The sequence below is a fragment of the Copadichromis virginalis genome, linkage group LG22 (genome assembly GCF_057382275.1).
Source record: "Copadichromis virginalis isolate Kocher_CV1m ecotype Utaka linkage group LG22, C_Virginalis_male_GT1.1, whole genome shotgun sequence".
Taxonomy (NCBI): Eukaryota; Metazoa; Chordata; class Actinopteri; order Cichliformes; family Cichlidae; genus Copadichromis; species Copadichromis virginalis.
Genome location: NC_140638.1, coordinates 22279359 through 22304785, shown reverse-complemented (window position 1 = coordinate 22304785; position 25427 = coordinate 22279359). Strand labels below are relative to the sequence as shown.

Below are 25427 nucleotides of genomic sequence, written 5' to 3'. Positions count from 1 at the left end.
CTTTCGAGGATGCCAATGTTCACATTTTGGACAGAGAGGACAGATGGTTTGAAAGAGGAGTGAAAGAAGCCATTTATGTCCACTGTGAGCGACCATCTTTGAACAGAGGCGGGGGTTTACGACACCAACTGTCTGCCATCTATAATCCAGTTTTGAGATCCCTTCCCAGACGCCTTAACGCCCACTCACATCCTGGGCCATCTGACCTCAGGAATTCGCATGATAAGGTGGGGCCAGGTTTCACAATGAACTCACCCGAAACTCTGGCTGATTGGAACCCACACCCAGTTTCACACCTTGTCTCAGGCGATTAGAGGATCATCAGGGGGTCCTTTTGTCCCTCTGTGGGGGGTCACTCCCACTAGGTTTATATCTGGGACTCCCCACCATTTGATCTTAGAACTGAAGAAGCTTCTCGGATGAGAGGTGAAACGTCTTCAAGCAACTTAAAGAAGTCCAGATGCTTTTCTTTACAACTTTATGAGTTTTACAAATCTGTACAATCTGTTTGTTTGATTTACATTTTATACAGTGTTGCAACTTTTTTGGAACGGAGGTTGTAAAATGGCAGTTATCAGCGTTTTCCAATGACCTAAATGACCAATCAGTAAAGTGTGAGGGGACCTATTAGACTGCTTTTAGAGGACCAAATGAGACATAAAAGGGCTACATATGACATACTCACAGGAACTACTCACCAACATAATGTCCTTTGCCCTCGCGAAACGGAGGTCCAATAGGCCCCTTCATCATGGGCTGAATGTACTTCATGTGGGGTATGGGGGCGTACCCTCCGGCAAAAGCAGGCACCACAAGCATCAGTAGCACAGAGACAGGAGCCAGCAGCATGGTCAACAGCATCCCAGGCTTTAGGTGTCACACGCAAAGAACTGAAGGGAACAGAGAGAGGACACAGAAAAATAAAACCCACTTTCACTCTTTGGTCCATCTTACTGAACATTTTACAATGCCAGACATTCAGAAAATCACTTAAGTGATGCGAGAATTTAGCTCCGTGAGTGTACATTTATTGGTAATGGCTGTTAAATGAATTTACTTCAGGTTTCTGAAGCATGAGCAAACACATTATTTAGGCACAAAAATAACATACAGTTATTACACTATAGTATTTGTTCAGCATAGTCTAAGGCTGTGTTTGGTTTAGATGGCACTTGGCAACTGCGTAACTTTCATTTCTTCATTTTCACAACCACAATCAGACTGCTGACCAGCAGCGACTGTAGGTGTGCTGGCTTCAAGCAGCGTGTTAAAGACTCCTGTTTCCACTGCAACTCTCCCGTGAACTCTTTTAATCAGCTGTCTTTGAACAGATGACTGTCAGGAGTTATTTTGTGATGGTGTGACATGCAAAATGTCATTTCAGGCTCACGCTGCTTGTTTTTAAATGCCAACCATGTCGCGCTTAAAAACTCAGAAAGAACAAGACAATGCACCGCACAGCCATGAAAAACTATGTGCCTTGAATTGCTTTCTTTAAACTGGCTCATCATCCATTTAGGGAACAGAGTAATAATAGGGCTTAGTGGCAGCACTGGAGGCTGGTTTGATTTCTGACAGTTACTTTGATAACTTTGGGTCATTATTTTAAGCACAAGTAGAATTCAGAACCACTGTAGCCATGCTATAGCAGGTCTCAGTCACTATGAATCATATAAGGCTCCCGGTCAGTGTGTTATAGCAGCATCCTGTGTAGTTACATGAAAAAATAAATAATGGCATCCACAAATCTCTTCTTTTATTATGAATGCCTGTCTTGTCGTGTTCATTTTGTGAGTTTGAAGCTTGTTAGTCTCTGCATTCAACAGCAAGAAGAGCGATCACTCTGAAAGCACACGCCAACACTAACTGACATTTGCTAATCTGAAAATTGCACATTGCTGTTAATTGGCAGCATCATTAGGAGTAATTGGGGGTATTCACAGTGGTTTTTAAATCACAGATGCTCAGAAAAAAAAGGTGTGTTTATTGCCACCATATGTGCTGACTCCAGGTCTCCTTTACAGCTTTTCTCCTGCTGTGTGTTTTTTTTTTTTTTGTGACTGTTTAATAATTGCATAGCTAGATTGTTCAATTCCTGTTTTAGAGCAATTTATCAAAGTGTTTGGGAATTTTTGGGGTTCCTTTTACAAATTATGATTAGTCTGTGGTTTATGCTTGCTTATGCTGTAAGGAAGAATCAACGACCTCTCGATAAGTGTTCAAATCAAAATGTAATCTATGGGAAATCACGAAAGCGCAGAAAAAGATGTTAAGAGAAATAAACAGGAGAAAAAGAGAGCCGCGTTGGTAAGACGCCGTTTGCTCGCTGGCCGACTTTCTGGCTGGCTGGCAGGGGAGCTCGTCTGGTATGGGGGTCTGCGGTTTTTGGTGCAGATGCAATTTAACAGGCAGCTCTGGATGCCCACCATTCTGCAAGGCATCACAGAAACTGTGCACGAACAGGGACAAGTCACAGACAGGCACTTGGGAGACCTTTGCAATCTGTTTATCAAGTATTTAATTTGTAGAAAAGGTCTGCAGTGGATGTTAAAAATGCAATCCCGTCTGTCTGGCCACCGCTGGACTCATACGAGCTCTCTCTCACACAAGAACACCCACGTAACAGAACACACACTCTTGGTACGCATGAGAAAGCAGAAGACTTCTAGAAAGCAGTTATACAGGGTGGCTTAAAAATACTTGAAAACCTGTTAAGTTTCACCCACTTTCACATGAAATCATTCCATTCAAAACACATCATAACAAACCCCAAGTCTGAACGTGGAGTGGAGGGGGCTCATGATGAATGAAAGCCTCTTTCAACCATTAAACAACGAGCAGGATCCAAAGTTACAGCGCGAAAGCTTCGTCTGGCAGGACGGGTGACGCATTATACAAAACAGATCTGACCGAAAAAAGACAGAATACAGCAACAGAGCCAAAAACACACAAGGACAGAGCACAAAAGGAACATTAACGAAGAAATAAAAGAGAGTGTCGCAATGAACGGTGAAAGGGCACCACTTATTCATTTTGTTACAGAAGTGATCATCACTTCTGCTTTATATCTATCTTTTGCAGCTTTGCACCTCCCTGTGGCCGTTTTAAGCCATGCTCTGATGGTTTTCTATGGAAGGGCACTTCATCTCTCATCATCATATCATTTCTGAGAAAAGCCAAGAGTACCTGTGGGGCGTACTCGCATTCTCCACATAACTGTATGAACGAGAGGATTATTAGCTGTGTTAATATTATCAGATGATTATGATGATAGCATATGGAGTCATAATTACAAGATCATTTTGTTTGCATCTCTTTCACCGCAGCTTTGCAAATGGAGCATAGATTTCCCTTAGGTAATCACCTTTCTTGAACATGCATTGGACATCACTTAAAACGAGCCAAAAACCTTAATCCACGCAGGCTCTGAGCCGCCAAAGCAGACTCGGCATCTTCCAAACCCAAATTCAGAAGCATCTCAAGTGGCTTGCTCAGACAGACGAGGAGACACAATTCCCTTACTGCTGCATCTACCTTCTAATATAATCAGCGCTGAGGAGGTGAGCTCCAAGGTACTCTGCTTCCATTTCCCCTAAGCTGTGCATATGCAGGACCAGACCGCCAGACATTTCCTAAACCATGCGGCACAGACAGATTACAGTAGGTACACTGAGTGTGAGGGTTCTGTGTCATGGGGGGAAGAGGAGGTGATTGTTTTTGTGGTGAACATTTGAGCCGCTCCCTGAGTGGAGAACTCATCACCTTAACATCATGTAGGGCATTATGCCGGCTTTCATAAAAAAGAGAGAAAGAAAGAAAGAAAAAACACCAAATGGTTCAAGAACAACCAAGGCCTATAGCGGTTAAATAGTTTGGTTAAAACCACAAGCCTCGCAGGGAGAACGGCACTTAAAACCTGACCAAATATTTTAGCTGATTCATCCCATTCTGAAAAACCGTAGCCACAGCCATTACCATAACCGTTCCTAACTCCAACCATGAACCCACAAGTCTTACCCAGGTCCTATTCCCAGGATCTCTTCCATTATCAGCCCAGTTTTTTTGTGAATTTAACAAGCAAAGGTTGGAAAGAGGAGACATTCTGATACTATCAAGGGCGCTTCTTTACACTTTTGGCTCTGTGTGATGTCAGTTAAGAGTGGATATCCTTAAAATAGTCATCTCAGGCACACAGCTAGAGCCCAAATCATGTTCAAGTCCTCTGCTTGTGAGGGGAAGTCAATGAGATGAAAGATTGGCTCCCTTAGAGTGAGAAAGGAGCTGAAAATGGGCACAACAGCCATTGCAACCCTGGAATAGAGAGAAAAGGGAGAAGATTTTTCAAATTCAGTTTATACATTTGTGGTTTATTAATCAATCTGCAGTCTAGACAAGTGAGTGTTAATGCCTTTAGCGGATTTGTAGTTGAAATACATGCACCTGGAGATGTCAAGAAAAACAAATGCACAAAGTCTATTGAAAGACAGAAGAGAAGGTCTGCACAGCAGTTACGAAACACAGTTTGTAGTGAGTCTAAGGGCTTGTGTATGAGAAAAGTGAGCATGTTTTTCTTCGAGAATCACCTTCTTTAGTATGAGGTAATCCCTCCAACAGCCTCGGTGGCACGTTAAGGTGTCAGCTCCGAGCGTAATATTTGAGCTGCGGTCACAATTTTTGCTGGCTTTGAATAACTCAATATTGTGCAAATAAGCAGCAGGGAAACAGCACGGCTGTTCACATAACATGGCTGCGTGTGCATAAAGGTGGCCACTAAGCTAATGCATATATAATGAGACATTAACATCTGTTATTTTAGTTACCAGCAGCTGGAAAAATGTATGAAAAGTTTTGTTTGGTTGTTTCTCAGGAGAAAAAAGAAAAGGAAAAAAAAGTCCCCTTTGACCCGCCACAATAAAAGCCCCAATGTCCTCTTATTTGTGTTTCCACTGAATCATAAGTTAAGTATAAAGCAGCCATAGGAAACACAGTAAATAATTCTTTCTAATGTCGAGACATGAGGTAGACTATTTATACTGATCCACATGATATGTACATGACCACACATTTACAAATACCCAGGCACACCAAATCAAACAGCTCTCAGAAAGGCGCTCACTCACAGACATCATCCAATGATATACACCTTACAGGATGAAATACTCTTTATATCCCTTTACATTTACAAGAGCCGTGAGATGTCCAAAGGGGAACGAGTTTATGTTGACGCCACTGTTAAAGAGGGAGAACATGTGAGAATAAAAGGAAATGAAGGCCGAGTAAATTGTGGGGAGCTGTGGGGAGAGTGAAGAGGTCACAAAGAGGGTTTTCTTTTCTTGATGACTTCACTCAGAGGAACACGTCTAATATCCTAGGGCACTTAATCTGAGTGCAGAAGCAGACACGCTAATCATAAAACTGCAAGTCGATGTATTGTACTCATGAACAGGTCTCTGTGTGAGGGACAAAGGGTTAAAGCAGTGAAAGTGAGGCTAATTAGTTTCAGAATTATAAAGCTCCAGGACCTCACACATGTCCAATTGCATGGGAGTTTTACAAGGGACCATTATATGCTCTTCAGTTCCTAGCAGGAACAGCTTCAGGCCCATGAAAAGTAATCCATTCCAGCATATTAGCCAGACTAACCCCCATGCTGCTTTAGCAATTCATGCTCTATCACCTCATCTTATATGTAGTATTTGGAATCAGGATGAAGCAGAGAGAGAGAGGGATTTTGAAAGTCTGCAAAACACCCAGAGTTACCCCAGACCTGCCAAGAAGCGGATTACAGTATGCGGAGGAATTGGTGGGGGGCAGACACCGACAGCTACACCTTTCCATCTGCCCAATGCACCTCAACTCAATATGAGTACCTGATTAGGTTATCAAAAGGAAATAGTAAAAATAATAATCTTATAAAAAGCAATCTGCTTCCCTCTCTCCAGACCAGTAAATGCTCAATGAAATTGCACCTCAAAACTCTCCAAAACTGACATTACATTATAATCCTCTCATCATGTGAAAAAAAATTTGACGTTGATATAAAGTTAGAGATTTGCACATTTGGAATGCAACAACTGTAATGGGTTTGGTGTTATAAGAGCACTGTGCAAGTGACCTCATCTCAAAAGTAAAACATTGAAGATGCTCAGTAATGTAGCTAATCTTTAAACTAAAATGATGATTCTGGCTCTCCCTGCCATGCAGCTCTGAATTGAATAAACTCGGCTTCCTCCGGCCGCTCGTCTGTGCTGCTCATTGCTAGTGTGAATATTGTTTGCTGCCAGAAGCAAGCACGGCGGAACTTTTCCTGCTGTTTATTTGAACGTAAAAGTAAAAAGCAGAGGGAGTCCACAATGAAAGAGCAGCAATTTTATCAATTAAGTGTTATTGTGATTTTTTTTTTTTACAATGTCTTTTAAATATAAACCAAACTTAAACAGCAGTTTCTCCCTTTTTAGTCGAGGACCATGGTGTGTGTTGGCTGAACACACAGACTAGCTGTGGCTTTGGAGAAATGAGTAATTTCAAAGTTAGTGCAAGAACTTCTCCAACAAAACAATTGGATCGGTTGAACGGTCTTACCACAAACACCCAAACTAATTGTTGCTATAAAAGTGATTCCACTTTAAAGGCTGAAAGAAGGCAATATGAGAAGGCTGGAGACTGATCATGTGTTATTTTCATGTATAACATTCAACTAAAAGGTTGATGTTTGAGTCTCATCTGAGACTGCAGTTTACCTTTACTTTTATTTGTCTTTATTTAAATTTTCACTTCCTGTTTATCACAGGAAGTACTTTGGTTAGTAGTAATTATGGTTTTAAGAGATGATTTTATTTTTATTTTTACACAACTTAGGTAACAAAAAACTTTTTTACAAGGTAAGAAACATTTAAATGGCCTCCCCCATACCTTCAATGAATTCTGTCAGCCCAGTATATAGCAGTAAAGGGGTGGTTTCCGGACCATTTCAATAGGTTCTGGGTTTTTCCAAGGGTAGCCCTGGCAAAGTGTATAAGGAGAGATCGTATTCACCAACTTCTGATGCACAGCCAGTCATTTTGTTCTGGAAACGGGCCTGAAATATGACAAAAACTCAGTTCAGAAAAGAAAAACAAGGGTTACCCCAAGTAGCCATCTAAGGGGGTAAGAGTTGTGCTACAAGGCTCAATTTTCCACCCCATCTAAGGCAGGTTTGTGGTTTTGCATCAGCGCCCACTTGCATTGCTCGTTCTATGCAAAGAAAGGGAAGTCCACCAATGCAGAGTTTACCAAGAGTCAAGAGTTGTGAATAATCATTTACAGCTGGTTAGGGAATACTCATTCTTCCCTAGCAACCGGTGGTTTCCATATAGTCACCAACAGACCTCTAGGACTGTGTCACTGAGGCTTTAATGACAGCATTTACAAACAAACTATTTTTTTTCTCCTGCAGGAGGAAAACTCATATTCCATCTGACCTGTTGAAAGTGAGAGTTCTGTCACAGGGTTGTATAAAGTAAAATGACTGATATACTTTTGCATGTACTGGCTTTAGTGAAGTGGATTATCTAGTCCTAGGTTGATTTTTTTCCCCTCCAACCTAACATGACCTAACTTGACAAAATAATAAATAAATAATCAAAACAAGGCAATTTCTTACAGTACAGCAGATAAAGATATGTTTAATCCATGTTTTAGGATCTCTTACACGATGTCAAGGTCAAGGTTCTTTATTTGTCACATGCATAGTTATACAAGTATAACACACAGTGAAATGTAGCCTGACATGCTCCTCGACATGTGCAAAAAAAATTGGGGGGGTGTAGAGGAAAAACATTATATATATATATATATATATATATATATATATATATATATATATATATATATATATATATATATATATATATATATCCATAGGTCCCTCATCCTATTCTATTCATGTAGCCCCTTCCGCCGGGGTTACTTGCATGGAAGGACAGGCCCCTGCACGGTATGTACCACCGGCAGATAGAGGAGGTGGCTGATATCCAGAAATCCTACCAGTGGCTGGACAAAGCTCTACATATATATATATATATATATATATATATATATATATATATGTAGAATATACATTGGGTGAATGTGCCTTAGTAGCAGCAAGCAGGTGAATTCTGTACATTAATATGAATAGACATCTGACTATTTTACAGGATAGACAATATAAACATATTTAAAATTAAAGGAATTGAAATGTACAAGTGTACATGTACATGTGTGGTTTTGGTTTTCTAGAAGCTGTAAAAATGCTGTAAAAAGCATCCTGCAAAATGGTTTATTCTTAGTCTCATTATAGGCCCATACAGTACATTTTAAAAGGTGAATAACTCGGATAGTATAATCACTCTGATGGGGAAGGGCTTAGTGAACACGTATTTGTTCAGACAGGATGGTGTAGTTCAGGATCAAGGATTGGACACAGTAATCTGTATGTCTTTAATGTAATGGGCTGGGTTTGGTCTGTGTTATGTCTCCTGCTTCTGTGCCAGTGTCTCCAAGTAGCTGTTACCTTGTTCCCTTCACTGGGTGGGTGGCTTTGCTTCTGCCATAATGGCGCCTTTGAAATGTTCAGCAGACAGAGGTCAGGGAAGGCACAGAAAACTGACAAAGCCGGGACCAATAAAAGAACTCAAAATAAGCCACCTTTCAAATGATTTATAATTGCAGATGATTCATAATTTCCCTTTAATGAGTTTCTCAGTGAGGTTTTTGCTATACAGCTTTGTTATTGCTATGTGAGAAAATATTCACAGTGGCAGTTCATCCAGAGTCAAAGCTGGCTGTGGCAAGGGCTCAAAGCCCATGTGGAGAAGAAGCACATGGGTCTATTTAAGACTCGGGGCTCTGAAGGTGAGAAATGTTCTGGGGCCCTGAAATAAGGGGCCTAAACCCGTAACAATCACAAACCATCAATTGTTCCATTCTTTTTTGCCAAGACTGGAAAAAGTCCCAAGCTGCACGTAGCTGGGGCTAATTTCCAGGAAGGAAAAGCCCAGAAAAATCCTCTGGTAGTCTGTCTCTATCAAAGGATTCCACAGTTTGACACTCCACGAAAACGGAGAGCAACAACAGATCACACTGTCAAAGATTACACTTGTGGTTGTATCGAGGGACGAGGAAAAAGAATAATATGTCTTTCGACTGTAAACAAGATAGAAGCAACAGACGGGGAGAAGAAAACAAGAAGCTGTGAAGGAGATGTGAAGTCATTAAGAAACGAGGGGCGGATTGAAAAACAGGGAGCTGCAGAAGAGAAATAAAAAAGAAGAGGTTTGGCTCTTGAGCTCCCTGTTGAGCGACTTCAGATGCACACTGCTTCTTCTTGCATCTGAAACAGATTCACACGTACGCGCATGTGTCAAGCGCACACAAATACACAAATCAGTTGGCAGCGAAACAAAGAGGGAGACCTATTTTTCTGTCCAAAATGGAGGAAAATGGAGCAAGGGCGAGAGAGAAGCGGAGGCAGAAGGGAGATTATAATTTAATAAGGGGCAGGAAATCTTGGTCAAATCCCCCTGAAGGAGTTGAAATGCCTCTAAGCTGGAGGCTACTGCTCTACAGACTGACTGAGCTCCATCTGAATGGGCTTCTCTGCAGGCAGGCGGACAGACAGCCGAAAAGCAGACAATAGACAGGGAGAAATAAATTCTGCTGTTTGGCGTCACACAGAAATAGAAGAATGAATCTGCAGTTTGTAAATACACATGCCCGCATGAGCTTCATCATTTCTTATTTATTTAGGGCCTGAATATATGTAAAGTATATGTAAATGCATGTAAACAAGACTAAAGTAGTTGATTGTAACTACTGGAATTTTTCAGTGTTGGTTGGTACTCAAGTTTAACTTTTTTCTTTCTGCTAATCTAAGCCGATACTACATAGCGCCATAAACTAAATAAATAAATAAATGCAGCCCGGGACCCTAAATTAAATGAAACAAGAAAACGACTACATGCATTTGAGTAACTGCAGGCTCCCTGGACGTTCCTGGACTAAACTGAAGACTGAAGCCTAGATTACAATGACATAAACTCCTCTTGATAGTCAACAGAAAAACAGGAAATAACCTTTAAAGTAAACTGTTGCATTTTCCTAAAGGTCTAACACACTGTGTGGAGGTGTTAGGTGATGGGAATATGTGATATCTCGGTAAACTCTAAAAGTAATTCTTGTTCACTGTAGCATTGCTGCTGTTAGCATGATAGTGGTGTTAACACTTTTATTTAGAGGTGAGAATCTTGAAGTAACTTATTATAAGTGAAACTATCACGATACAACACAAAGTACATTGTAAATTCTTGTCTATAATATGACAGAATATACGTGTAACCCAAACTGGGTTTAGATCCCTGACTGACAGTTTCTCTTGTGACTTTTTATCTTTCTTTACCTGTTTTCACACTCAGGCTGTTTATACACCACTTTGCATTATTAAACTCTTCCTCCTGTCTCTCCTGTGAACTTAGTTCTGCCGGAAGTTTCTTCCTGCTAAAAGGGAGTTTTTGCTTCCTGGTGTCGCAAAGGTTTCGTGATTTGGCGATATCAATTTAAATGAATTGAATTGAATTGAATTTTGAGGGTGTCTGGAAGTTTGCCCAACAAATCTACATGTGACAACAATCTGACCTGTTGCTACAAGTCATTTAATCCCTGTATAACCATTGCAGGAGCCTGGTAAGCATGGCCAGCAATAAGTCGGACTCATTCCCAGTGGGTGTGGACACGCTGGAGAGATTGCATCTCATCTGAAACACCTTGGTTTTCCCCTCATCCTTCCCCTAAGTTGGAGGAGGTAGCTAGGGAGAGGGAGGTCTGGAGATCCTTGCCTAGACTGCTGCCCCCACGAACAAGCGGCAGATAAGCAGAAGAAAATGGATCGATGGATGAATTTGGATGTTCTCCCCACCCCTGAGTGAGTTTTCTCTTGGTACTCCAGTTTCCTCCCACAGTCCAGAGATCTAAACACATCTAAACACATTAGGTTAACTGGTAAATTGGCTGTAGGTGTGAATGTGAGTATGAATGGCTCTCTGGCTGTCTGTGTTAGAGACTTGTCCAGCATGTACTTTGCCAGCTGGAATAGGCTCCAGCTCAACTACGGCACTAAATAGATAAGTAGAAATGGATGGATAGATGCGAAAGATGAAAGTTTTGCTGCCTGGAACCAAATTGGTTCTTTTTTTCCTCCATTTTTTTCTCTAAACATTTAAGGGCAGAGAGGAATCTGTTAAATCCCCCTCTGTGCAGGATCACTTGTTCGTTCAGCCACCCACATGTTTTAAATCGATATTCATTAGACGGTTTGAATCCCAGTTGAGGACCATTAACAATTCACTGGCCCTCGTTTGATTGATCACTCACTTTAAACACCGCTGACTCCAGCTGGTTCTTTCAGGCTTCAGACATAACCAGCTAAAAAGAGCCCACAAAGCACACCAGACACACACATGCATATGAACCAGACCACCAGCATACAGCCCCCTCTGACTGTGGTCCTTGCTGAAGCCCACCCCACCCATCAGGATCAATGCAAGTCTTTATTAGCTGCTGGCTATAACTGTTGGCTATGTAAGAAGATCCTGCCAGTTCTGGCCTCACACCTCCCCGAATCTACTGGTGGATTGTATAAACAAAGCTTTGTGTGCGCAAGCATCTGTGTTTGTGTGGGTGGAGTATGTATGTCGTTGTAAAGATGACATTAAAGTTCAATTGAAAGAAATTTAAAAGGGTGGGATGCAAGAAGGACTTTAGAATCCTGCCATAATTCCCATTTCACTCTAGAATTTAGACTTTCCAGCCAGTGTCTAACTCGAGTGTGTCATGGTCCTGGGCCATGTGGGCCCAGTATTCTTAGTTTTCATGTATTTTTGTATTTTGTTCTTTATTTAGGCCATGCTTCCTGGGTTGATCTGTTACGTTGTTCCTTATGTGTTTTCCCTTCGTGACTCTTACCCCCTGTGTGCCCCTCTGTGTATTTATGAGCCCTCGTCTCTCTTTGTGCTTTATTCTATGTTTTCCCCAGCCCGTTATGTCTGCGTTCTCCCCGTGCTCTCTCTCCTCCTGTTTGAACCTCTGTGTACTTCCTGCTTTACTTTGCCCATCTCCCATCAGTGTTACGTTCACTCCTGCCGTGTCTTGTTATGATTATCAGTGTCACCTGTGTTCCCCGTGTGCATCCACTTCCCCTGATCATCCCTCATGTGTATTTAGTCTCTGTGTTTCGTACAGTCTGTGTCGCGTCGTCTGTGTTCTCACCTCCATGTTTTCACGGTCAGTCCTTGCAGTGATCATCATAGTCTGAGTTTTCTTAGTTTGTCGCAGTATTAGTTTTCCCAGTTTAGTTATAGTCTAGTCACGCCATCCCTGCTTTGTTTGTGCACTTTGTCTCCAGCCACAATAAAGGCTCGCTTTCTGTTAAGTCCACTCCCGTCTACTCACTTGTGTATGCACCTGGGTCCATCACACACACCACCGCACGGCCTGTCTCTGCAGACCGTGACAGAGTGATCAGTGTCAGCGGAGCAAGCATGTGATAAGTGGGATTTTTAGTGTGGCTACATCTGTGCAGTCATAATCAGTCTGCTTCTTGAGTATGAAAGACATAAAATGAGTTATTTGGCGGCTGAAACTCACACACTGGGCCGTGTAAAAGTTGTAAGAAAACCAAGTGATATGTCCCGTTTGAGTAATTGTACAGTGGGCCCACACCAGCTCCTATGAAGGCTATAAGAGCCACAGGAGAAGCCCGGGTCAGACTAGACGGCTTTAGGAGCTCTGGGAAGTGTCAGACGATGACAAGTAGAGTGCAGAGCTGGGTTTGTGCCCAGTCCTATTTCACACCACTGCGTGTTACTAGATGTCTGATTTAGTTTGTGATTTCACACTGAGATAAAGCCTCAAGGTGCCTACAAACTGTACATTGTGTACTCGACACATACATAAAGCTGTGTTTAGCTTGAACAATGGGGGTCCACATTAAACCGAGTCTGTGTTGGTCGTCCCACAAAAAGCGTCAAATACGTTCTGGCATTCTGGTGAATTTACAGTGAAAGCCACGTTTAACGCACGGGAAAACACATACTATGCAATACATACTTTACTATAGATCAGCTTTTATTATCATCTATTCCAGGGGTTTCAAACATAAGGCCTGGGGGTCAGAATTGGCCCAGCAAAGAGTCCGATCAGTCCCACTGGATGCCTTTGGGGGAAAAAAAGGAAGGCAATACATTTTGGACTTTAAATTGTGTTTTAATATGTTTTGCAACTTTTCCCCCATGGCCGTTCATGTGACACCAAAGTAATCAAGTAATATATAAACAATTAAAGGACAGAAAAAATCCTGGTTTTTTACAATCTCCTACAGAAATTTCTGTTTTATTTAGATTTTTTATGATGGGTATAAAGTAAAAAAAAATAATAATAATTTCTGTCAGTTAACTGAAACTTTCTCTTTTTCTTTTTCTATACTTTTACACATTTATTTCTTAGACTTTAAGTCATACTAACACATTTTTTTTTCATTTACCATACTGGCATTTCTTTATCATGTATAAAAGAAATAAGAAGGAGAATGGGAAAAGAAAGGGGAGTTCCACTGATCCAGCCCACCTAAGACCAAAGTGGGCTATATGTATCCCACAATGTAAAGTAAATGTTACATCCTTGATCTTTTCTCTCCTGTTTTATGTAATTTATTTGGGAAAATAGCCTTTAATATCTGTGTGCCACCTTTTAAAAGTCAGTAATACATTTATTTAAATAGAGAAATAATACAGCATTTTGAGATGTGTGGCTCGGATTCAATCATACTTGAACACTAAAGACGTTTCCCTGAGAACATGTGCACTGCTCTCCAGTTCAGTCAATCCAAAATATCCCGACATGTAAACCTGGCAATGTTGTGGCAACAAACTTCCAAAAGAAAAGAAAAAGCCAACGCCTTTATTTACCTCAAATCATTTTGGATTATATATAGCTGACATATAGTAGATTTCACACTGAAGATAGCTCAGACGAGCAGCTTGCTAATTTCCTCGTGATCAAGTGCAGCTCTGCAGATGCGTTTGTTAAATATCAAGGACCTGAGAACAGACGGAGATACGCCAGTTTGGCAGCGGAACCGCATCTTGCTTCAATAAGGCCAAGACAAAAAACAAAAAAGATACAAGGCAGCATTTCAGCTCACCCTGGCAAACATTTGGGGGAAAATGAACTTCCTCTGAAAATGGCAGCTTGCTCGCTTGCCTTTACTGCACCAGATTACTCCGATTGCATTCAACAAAAGTTGCAGTTAAACTCTCCTGGCGTGCTCTCTAACATCTGTCATGTCTTGTGCATTTTCCTGTCTGTTGAGCTGAACTGAGGTGAACAAGGGACAGAATAAAACGTGGAGATGCTGGACGATGGAGTGTGAGACCGAGGGGATGAGGTGAAATAAATCAACTCAAGCTTGAAGGAGGACAGGGGAAAACATGTCTCAAGTATACAGGGGTTAACTCAATATTTCCTACCTAAAAAGAGAAAAAGATGGTGGGCTCTCTCTTTATCACTCAGCCTCACTCTGGTAATCTGCTTCTCCTTGCTCTGTCAACAACCCTCCACTCTCTTGGCAAATAACTCAATGAGGGTGACTCCCTGTTTAGTTCTCTTTCCTGCAATTGATTACATCGGGGCTTCTTTTTATATTAAAACCAAGCCTTCCTCATTCTTTCTCTCTTATCTCATAGTCTTAATCATCAGGAGGTGATCAGACACATGGAGAGAGGAATGTTCCAGATGAGACAAGATATAATGAGCAGATCAAAGACGGCGTTGTCAGTCAGGGCCAGTTCAGGGGAATGGATAAAAAAATCTGCAAACTTTTATATATCTCTGTTAAAGCATTTTTATCATGTTTGCATGCTATGTGAGGCCTGTATGTGCAAACTTTGATTTAATTTAGGAATCTGTTACTGCTGCAAGCACAAAAAATGTATGGTTACATGGACTATAAAGTGCCTGGTCTGAGCCCAAGAATCAAGCTCGAGCACTGCCCATCAGGAAGAAAGGGGGGGAAAGCATTTGACAACAAACATTCAGATAATTGCGTGGTGTTGAATGAGCTCCATTTCCTTGTTCACCTGCCTCATAGAATTCCTGCAGCGCTGCCAAGACTCAATAAAACAGCACATTCAACCACCGTGAGGCTAGACGCAATAATAACCGTCTCGTTTTGCATTGTGTAGCAAATGGTTGGAAATTAGGAGGAAATAAAGCAACACTCGGCACATTTTCTCTGGTTTTGAATAGTAGGATCTGTGCTTGCTGCTTTTAATCAGATTGTATCAGTGCATCGAGCAATAATGGAGCTCCGTTTTGGAAGGTTATGATAAGGCAGGCGAAGGCTACATCAGTCCGCATGCATTAATGGTTCATTAAGGGCTGATTCTAAAGATCAGATATGTGTTTATCTCAGACCTGGCAGCAAGAAGAAGGGGACATTCTTTCGAGTCTGGAGTTAGTTTAGATTGATGGGCCCTCAGTTAGATAATCACCAGACCAAAAGAGGGCTGAAGCAGCTTCTTTGTCTGCACTTGGCAGCTGGAGGGGACGGGAGGATTGGTGGGAGGAATATGAGAATTAGAGAGGAATAAAACTTACACCACAGACATGAGAATGAGACACATCCTTGGATACTAGAGTAGCAGCGGGGGAGGACAGCCCGATGCAGCGAGGCGGCGGAGGCTAGGCTCCTAAAACAGACCCTGTCCAGACCGAATAAATCAAAACAGACAGAGATTGGGGCTGTGGGCTTTACAGGCAGCGCAAGGTGCACGTCTTGAGAAAATACCTTTGAAGTATTTGGATGATGAACATGTTGTTCTGTCAGCAGATCATTGCAGAAAATAGCTCTAAAAATGCTACCTGCATAATGTCATGCCAGCGCCGAACAGCAGTCACATAAAGTTATCGACTAAACTGAAAAATCAGAGACTTCCTTTGGGGAAGAAAGGTTCAAATAATGCATGAATAGGCAGGAATTTTGCTAAGCAGATGCTGATGTTCGAATCTGACTCTGGTACTGCATGTCTTCCGCTACAATTTTTCCTAGACTTCCTGTTCAGACTTCATCATTTTGCTACTATAAAGGCTAAAAAAAAAGGAATTTTCTAAACTATAAGCTATACAAAAGAGGCAATGGTGTGACAGCATTGTGTTTACAACTTTGATTGCTGACCTCAAGTGGATGAAAATAGTTAAAGAAGTTCCAGAAAGGTTCATTACCACACATTCATTCCAACACAAAGAGTCTTCTGTTCAGTATGACACATTCTACGCAATGTGGAACATTAATAAAGCAAGGAGAGTGAAAGGTATACCTTCATGAAGTCATGTTCAGTGCTTCCAGTGGACCAAACCTCTCGATGCAATGTTTTTACTCCAAACAAACCTAAATGACCGACCTGCCAAAATAAGGAACCGGCAGGACAAGAAGAGGATTTGAGGGAAGAAGTGGATGTTGAAAACCCTCTTAAACCCTGTTTGTTTACAAGTTGTCGGTTTGCAAACACACTCAAAGTGAAGTAGGGTCCAAGTGGCCAAGCGTTGTCCTGTGAGTCAGATTAGGGTGAACCTGCCCTGCCTGGGCAGATGCCTCCAATCTCATGTGCGCAAGTGTGTGAGTGAGATCATAGATGAGAAAATGTGTCATTTCCTCTGGGATACACCCGTGTTAATGATCTGTCAAATTTTACACACAGCAGAAGTTATGTTCTGTTAAACACCTGACACTTAAACAGCCACAGAAAGAGAGCGAGTCAGTTCTTCCGTGATTTATTTGGAGCTTTTCTCAAGACGGTCTTGTTATTCTTTCTCATGTGGAAATAAAAGATAGTAGTGCAGGTCTGCAGGGCTGACAGGTTTAACAGTGTGCCTTTTTAACTGTCAGAACACAAGATATCATCTACATGCTGATTAGAGGACTTTAACTGCTTTCTGCCACGCCAAGAAACCACTTCCAGCAACTGACACAGCAGCTTAAACGCGAGGACTGAACAGACAGTGGAGAAAGAAGAGAGGCAGACGGGGGAAAGCTGCTCTAGTTCTTTGGATGACAGAGAGCAGGCCGCTGCGGGAAACCTCAGCTCCTTCGTTCACTGTGGTCTGAGAACATAAAAAGCTTCACTTCCTTTGATCTGCAGACTTGAATACGTTTCTCTGCTTCATGAAAAAATAATACAGCTTTGGAAACCATATTACTCAATTATTCCCCCATTACTGCCCCTTCCCCCTCTCTTTCCACCTCCTTCCCTTTCCTCTTCCATTCCTCCCACATTAGCGATTCTGTCTTTGGTATCAAAGTGAAATAAAGATTAAAGTCTGGGTGAGGGGAAGAGTTATGTGGTATGGGGCAGCCCGGCACTTTGCCACAATTTTAGACGGGGGTTTGATCCACTGAGTTATTCGCCCTCTTTCTGCCCACTGGTGGCTCCGTGCTAGTGACTGAAGACGGGAGGAAAATAAAGAGGGGCTTTTGTTACCTCTAATCCGAGCCTGACACGTTAAACATGAATTGACAGCTCAGCATTAGCGTTGTAGTCGAGATGTAGCCGTTTTCTGTTCATACCTTCTGCTCTAACTTCTCTGGAAGACTTTAAAAGTCTACGTCAGGGAGGAGTATGTCATGCTTTACCATTCTAAAAGGAGGCAAAGTTGAAGCTTCTCTTTGAACCTTCAGACCATTCTCCATCTTGACATTTATCAGCCGCCATCTGCCCAGCACCTGTCAGTCAAAAGCCACCAGACCATCACTGCCTCCTCACTTCCAACTGTGCATACCCTGTGACCCACCATGACCTGGGAAATTATGAAGCACTTCAGAAGGTCAAATCTCATCCCACTGCCAGCAACTTTTACAGATCACATTTGTTACCCTTGTCACTTAGCTAAACTTTGTAGACACCCCCCTTTAGGCAGAATGGTACTTCTCTTTGCACACACATGTAAGTGACTGATGTAATGTAAATGTGGATAAAATTCCCATGTTCATGTATGTTGTGCTTTCAATGTATTTTTGAAGGCATAACATCACTCCTTAAAATCGCCTTAAACATTAGTGTTTGACTGTTATATTTCTGTCTTATTTACTGATACACTGAATAAATCTTCAGTTTTTATAGCAGTCCAAAAAGTATGACTCATTCCAGCTAAGACAGAAAAAATAATCAGTCTTTGTGGATCCACATACAAGTTTTCAGAAGAAATAAAAGCCCCAGGTAGGCTGAATGAATGCAGTGTGAAATGACGAGTTGCAAGCCACAAGACAAATAGATATGCCTCACACCTCTGGCTGGCATTTTACACTTTCTTAGGCACAGTGTTACTCTAATTAGCTTTGTGTGAATAATATTATCTATTAGTAGCATTTAGCCATAAAGCACAGAACCAACCCCCTTCCCACAACCCTGTTTTAAATCAATAAAATGTTGATCACAAAAAAAAGCACAGTAAACAAATGATATCACCAAAGGTGAGCCATTTGTCACGAACAAAAACATCAACCTCAGGTGGATGATCAACAGAAAGTGTGAGGATCAAACATTTCAGGACACGCTGTCTGGGAAACATGAGTGTCTGCATACAGTTGCAAGAAAAAGGCTTCTTTACAGGACCTTGAGCAAACTGTAAACGCCCGTCAACAGTGTTGATTCTGGAGAGCAGTAGCTGTTGTCCTGCCATGCACACCCATTTTTGTTTTACTGCTGATGACGGATTCATGACCCTTAAAATTAGCCGAATTTCACTGCTTAGAAGTTACCCTGGATTCCTTTGTGACCAGGAATCCAGGCTAGCCTCTTTGTTGGTTGACCACTCCTGGGGAGGGTAGCACTGGTCTTGGATTTTCTTCTTTATATGTACAGTACAGTCTCACAGTGGATTAGTGCAGAACAAACACTTTAGAGATTGTTTTGTAACCTTTTCCAGTCTGATGAGCGTCAACAACCCTTTTCCTGAAGTCAGTCAGAATTTTTCTTATGGCATGATGAAATTCCTTAGTGTGTTGCAAACAAAACACTGATAAACTGCAAGTGCTTTAAATAACAAAGGCTGCACACTCACATCTGTCATCTCATTGATGAAAAGCACTGGATTCTAATTTTACCTTTAAATTACATGTTAATACTTAAGGTTCAAATACTTTTATCTCTGACAGAAATAAAGTCTTGGCAAAAAGAAAGTTCACCCCTACTGGGCTCTGAGGCTTTCAAGGTATAACAAGAAATGATCTGTTCCTTGACAGGTCTTAAACTAAGGTAAATGCAACTTTGATGAACAACAAGAAAACATGCCATAGCTTTTTTTTAAAAAGCCGAGAAATGAGCCGTTTTTGATAGCTTGCTGCGAGACCTCACACCGAGCACATCTACTGCGGGTATGGTGCCTGTTATCGACCCGGAGTTAGCAACATCCCCCAAAAACCCGAAGAGGAGAGTCCTGGCCCCTAGCCCTGCCAGTGTAGCAGAAATGATGACGGATGATGATGGCAGCAGCAGCCGTTCTTCTCTGCGTGAGTAGCCTAATGTTGTTCGTGTATAATTTACGCTGAGTAGGCTAACCACGTTATTACATTAATGCATGTAAGGTGAACTAGCAAACACCATCGTAGTTACATGCAGCTGTCTTATTGTTTGATGGCAGATACTCCCTTCACCCTGGCCAAAAAGGGTAAAATGACCAAAGAAAAAGTGGAAAACAGTTAAACATGAGAGGTTTTTGGACAAAGTTTGTGTTTTTTTCCATTGATTAAGCACTGCTTCCAGCCAAGAGTGATGCCATAAATCCCCTATAGCTACAGAAAAGGCTAACATTGCTATCTTTTTTTTACAAAAAAACAGCTGAACATGAGAGGTTTTTGGACCAATTTATTGTTCTCCATTCTTTAAGCACTGGTTTGAGCACCATTTAAGCACCGGCACCGTTTCAAAAGTACCGGTTTAGCACCGGTATCGGATAAAACCTAAACGATACCCATCCCTAGTCTGAACTTTGACTGGGCCATCGCAACACCTTGATTCTTTTATTTTTCTGCCACCCTACTGTGCTTGGGATTTTTGTCCTGTTTCACAAGCCACTTTCAGCCAAGCTTTAGCTGTCAGACAAACGCCCTCACATTTGACTAGAATACTTTGGTATACAGAGGATGTTATGATGGACTCAATGGCTTCAAAACAAGCCAAAATCATCACACCTCCACCACCGTGCTTCACAGTTGGCATAAGGTGTTTGTGCTGATATTCTGTCTTGTGGTGCTGTGAGTCATGCATTATGCATTATGGCCAAACATGTCCACAAAGAACATTGTTCTTGTTTTTTGTTCAGAAGTAGCTTTGGAAACCTAAGCTGTGCTGCCATGTTCTTTTAGAGAGAAGCATTTTCTCTTGGCAATCTTTCCAAACAAACCACACTTTTTCAGTCTTTCAGTGTTTTCCACTTGTGAATCATCTTTCTCATAGTAAAATGACTTCAAATTTGACTTTAAATAGATGACAAAGTACCTTTGTTTTGGTTGTTTGTTTTGGTTATCTTTATCTAGTTTCAGGACTAGTGTAAAAATCTGATGATGTTTATATGTATGCAAAAATATACAGGAAAATCTCAACGGCTCCATTTCTTTTATTGTGCAACTGTAGATGAGGGCATCTTTCAAGCATAAATGAAAACTTCGACCAAATGTCAGTGCAACCCATCCAACTGTTGCTGAAATATTTGACTTTAATGGCTTACGTGCAAACTTAGCACTGCAAAAGACCTTCACAGCCTTAACATTACAATTCACTCCATACTTGCAAAGGCAAAGGGGACATCATCATTTGTGTTAACTGTTACCATCACTGACTTCAAAGAAAGAAGTGGGGAGCAACTGAGAGAGTGTTTTCATCAGTGGAAAGCCTCAACCAATCCCCTAATGCTACCAGGCCCATTTCCATACCACATTCTGGCTGCTTATCCTCTCTGACCTTATAAAACCTTTAAGCATATCACAAGTTGTTGGGTAAAAGCAAAAAGTAGAAAAAGTTGCTTTTAGCGAGAAAGCCAAGCATTTTTTAAGCAATTCAATTTGCCACAAAAAACAGGTTTCGTAAGCAATGAAGACATGTGTTTCTCAATCCACAAAGAGATTTATACTTTTCATTTAGTTTAAAATATGCAGATGGCCACGGCTCTCAATAGCAAGTGACGCAGTTTCCACAAACATACATCCTGTGAGAATGACCGTGTGCTTTTTCTTTTTCCTTCTGATAGATTTGCCAGCACACGGTTCAGAGTGTGTCTATGAGTAACAGGGACAGAAGTGAAGATGGGCTTCTAGAGACTCTGGAGAAGATATTATCTTGTTCCTCAAACCTGACGTTTAATGGAAATCCTACGCCTTAGCCAAAGTACACGCCTGTCTTTAGGTATGAACCTCCAAACAGATCCCCCACCCCCCATCCCTCACTTATTCCACCAAATATTTTCACAGGACATCTGACTTCAGTAGCTCACTATTGGTTCCACAGGTGTGGAGATGCAAACTCCGTTAAACACTTCGGGACATTCTACCACTGAGCTTGCCATGGGCTTGGTACATATTATACTTTCTATCAATCATACTCATCCTGTCACATCACACAATTCTTAATTGTATTGCCATCGGAATAGCTGTTTATTTTGAGATTCTCCAGAATGTAATAATTCAGCAGACTTCCGAATTATCATAATATCATTTTAAGAGTTGAATCCATGGATTTCTGTGCTTGAACATGTGTCTGTGCGCATCTGAGAGAGAGTATGTTTATTACTCCAGTAGCTAGAAATATGCAACCAGTCCCCTTGACTGTGAGCTGTTGTTGTTTTAAGCCTCTTGGAGGTTTCTGTATCACTCCTACTCAAACTGGCACAGGATCCAAACTGCAACCAGATGGAGAACGTCTGCTATTGTTTTTCGGTTAAGCAATATTGTACTAGTAGGCAACAAAGAGGAAAAGGAGGCGGATATGCGCATCATCAACCAAATCTGAAAATCTTCCCCCTGTCTGCCCATTTACTGTAACCCCCCTTTCATCCCACATCTCACTCTCCATCATGACGAGAGCTTTTTGGGAGCAAAGTAGTGAAAAAAAAAGAGATCAAACAGAGATATGATAGCCGATCCAGAGGTAGAGAAATGGCTGCTTGCGCCTCGCAATCGACCCCAAAGTGACTCAAAGTCTCGTATATGTAAATTGCCCACAAATCCCCTTTCTTCCTTTCAATCACTCATCTGTTGCTGAGAAAGCATAACCCCAGACCCCATCTGACGCGTCTCTTTAGCGCAACTGTGTATGGTTTGGAAACCAGCATGTTTACTTAGGTTTGGAGTGTTAGGAGTGAAAACCCCAACACTTTGTGTGTGTGCATGTGTGTGTTTTTATTTCTATCAATAACAACATGAGATAGGGACAAGAGACACTGACTATGTTCAAGTTTATGAAAACATCAGGTGGGCTGAAGGTGACAGGTGATGTATCTCCAGGGTGCGGTTTGTCTTGGTCGATAGAACAAGCTCTGTACAGTAGATCTTGGTAATTGTTTTTGAACAGTCTGTAAAAATCTTATGAGGAATGAGCTTTAGAAAATGTTTTATGTTGGTGTGCATGGATGCAGTTTTATGTGTATGTGTATATGTATAGCGATACACATGCCACACGCCATTATTTCCATTATAACGTCGATGTGACGTTGTAATGGAAGTAATGGGAGAGAAGACCAGAATTAGGAAGTGGGCAAGGCTGGAATGTGTCAGTTTAGCAAAATTACACACAAACATATTTCCTCAATTACATATAGTGGTTTGTACTACTGATGGGTTTTCCGGCTCTTTTTAGAGAACCGGCTCTTTCGGTTCGGCTCACTAAAAAGAGCCGGCTCTCTCGGCTACGAACCGGCTCTTCATGGTTGTTTTGTTGCTTTAATTAATTTATTATTAACAATAATAAAGTGGTTTTATTTATATATGTTTATATATAAATATATGCGATGGACCCTAGAGACAAAACACGTACAAACTCCAAAAAGCACATACAAACTCCAAAACACATTTCTAGCATAAGTGATCTAGGTAGCTCTGAACTTCCAAAACAGAGCTACCTAGATCACTTAAATTACACAATTGAAACCATGAAAGCATATGTGTATTGTTTGTGTATTTATACACAAGCATTCATATATCCATCCATCCATTCGCTTCCGCTTATCCTTTTCAGGGTCGCGGGGGGCGCTGGAGCCTATCCCAGCTGTCATAGGGCGAGAGGCAGGGTACACCCTGGACAGGTCGCCAGTCTGTCGCAGGGCCAACACACAGGGACAGACAACCATTCGTGCTCACATTCATTCGAACATTCACACCTAGTGGCAATTTGGATTATCCAATTAACCTATCCCCACAAGCTGCATGTCTTTGGACGGTGGGAGGAAGCCGGAGTACCCGGAGGGAACCCACGCAAACACGGGGAGAACATGCAAACTCCACACAGAAAGACCCCGACCTGGTGTTGGAATTGAACTCAGGACCTTCTTGCTGTGCGGCAACAGTGCTAACCACCATGCCACCGTATTCATATATAGTCAAATAAAAATTTTTAAAAAGTTCATTTACCTGTTATTACAACACATCAAATCCGGTTGTTGGTACTTGCTGGCTTGTGTAGCCACTAGGTAACAAAAGTTTTTATGTGCTTCTGAGTTTTTACGTGTTTTGGAGTTTTTACGTGTTTTTGAGTTTGTACGTGTTTTTACGTGTTTTCGAGTTTGTACGTGCTTCAGAGTTCGTACGTGATTTGAAGTTTGTACGTGCTTTGTCTGTAGGGGCCACCGTAAATATACTTTTATTTATTCACTCCACATAAAATGTAATAAATAAATTATATAATACAAAAATCAACTATTCACATTTCAACTTTTAACTATTTAAATTTTCAGCTTTTTCCTTTTACAAATTGAAAGTGAAACAACACAAAACACTGCAAACCACAACACAATTAGATATAAATTATAATATGAAAACCAGTGTTGGGGAGTAACGGAATACATGTACCGCCGTTACGTATTTAAAATACAAAATATGAGTAACTGTATTCCGTTACAGTTACCGTTTAAAAAGGTGGTATTCAGAATACAGTTACTTTGTTGAAATAAATGGATTACACTGCGGTACTTTACTGTTTCATTTTGTCGCGGGTCAGGACTGTTTGGGTTTTGTTTGACAGCTACGTTCTGTTGTTCCAGGCGGCAGCGTTACGGTTGCCATGGTTACAGGACGACGCTCTCTCTGCGACTGCGTGTTTCCTGGGTGAGAGAGCGCCTTTTCGTTGTTGTTGTTGTTGTGCTAAGCTAACAGGCAGAATGCTACAAGCGTAGCTCTAAAGAATGTAGCATCATGGGCAGTGTAGTCCGTGCTGCAGGGAGAATGGACTGCCATACACGTTATGGGTCTGTGAGCGCGAGGAGGGAGAAAAAGGGGGAGTGGAAAGGTACGAGTTGTCATCGAGCAAAAACGGGAGCTGGAAGCATGTAAATATAATAATAACCACTGCAGCCAAGAAGAGAGCCTGACGAGCCCAGTTGTAAGTAAGCTATTAAGACTTGACTGTACACCGTGTTCGTGTTTTCCTCCGAAAACAATAAGTTTAATAAGGAGCAGTCTTTCAACGCCTCTCTCTGTCTCTCGCAAGAAAAGTTGACCCACACAACAAAGTAAAGCTATTTTTCGGCTACGAGCCGACAGGGACCCCGCCGTATTAGTCAGAGGTCCCTTTACTACAGTTCGGAGTCGCGGACCTTCATTAATAGTAATAAATCACACAGCAATAGTACATTCATGTTGTTGTAAAAAGCATGATAATATATTAAGTAATCCAAAGTATTCAGAATACGTTACTGTCATTGAGTAACGTAACGGAATACGTTACAGAATACATTTTGGGGCATGTATTCTGTATTCTGTAATGGAATACATTTTAAAAGTAACCTTCCCAACACTGATGAAAACAAAAAGAAGATGCATATTCTCTGTCATATGGACCTGCAGGTTAATTAGGTTAATTAAACTCTCTGAATCCTTTATCATCCACTACTGAAAATAGTTGTGGAAGATTACTATAACTTTCTAATATGACGTTGTTGTCCCTGGCTCTCTTTCTCTCTCTCCTTCTGGCTCTGTTCCTGTGCTACTGAGTGTAACTACCGCCCCTCCCCCCTCTTCCCAGCGTAAAGCACAAGGCTCGCGTGCAGTGTGACGCGGAAAAAAAGTGCGAGAGAGAGGGTGAGAGAAAGAAAAAAAAAAAAACAACCCACGGCTCGCGATAAGGAGCCGGCTAGCGTCGTTCACATCAAAGAAC

At 41.5% G+C, this 25427-nt stretch overlaps 1 protein-coding gene across 2 annotated transcripts in view; it reads right to left on the bottom strand.

The window, feature by feature from the left end:
- The window catches only part of col8a2 (collagen, type VIII, alpha 2), a 54380-nt gene that overhangs the window by 9734 nt on the left and 19219 nt on the right, over positions 1–25427 (bottom strand). For both annotated transcript variants that reach the window (XM_085446860.1, XM_085446861.1), the window contains one exon: positions 699–890. In XM_085446860.1, coding sequence (XP_085302986.1) covers positions 699–861 — 163 coding nt within the window. In that variant the 5' untranslated portion in view covers positions 862–890. The remainder of the gene's footprint in view (positions 1–698; positions 891–25427) is intronic.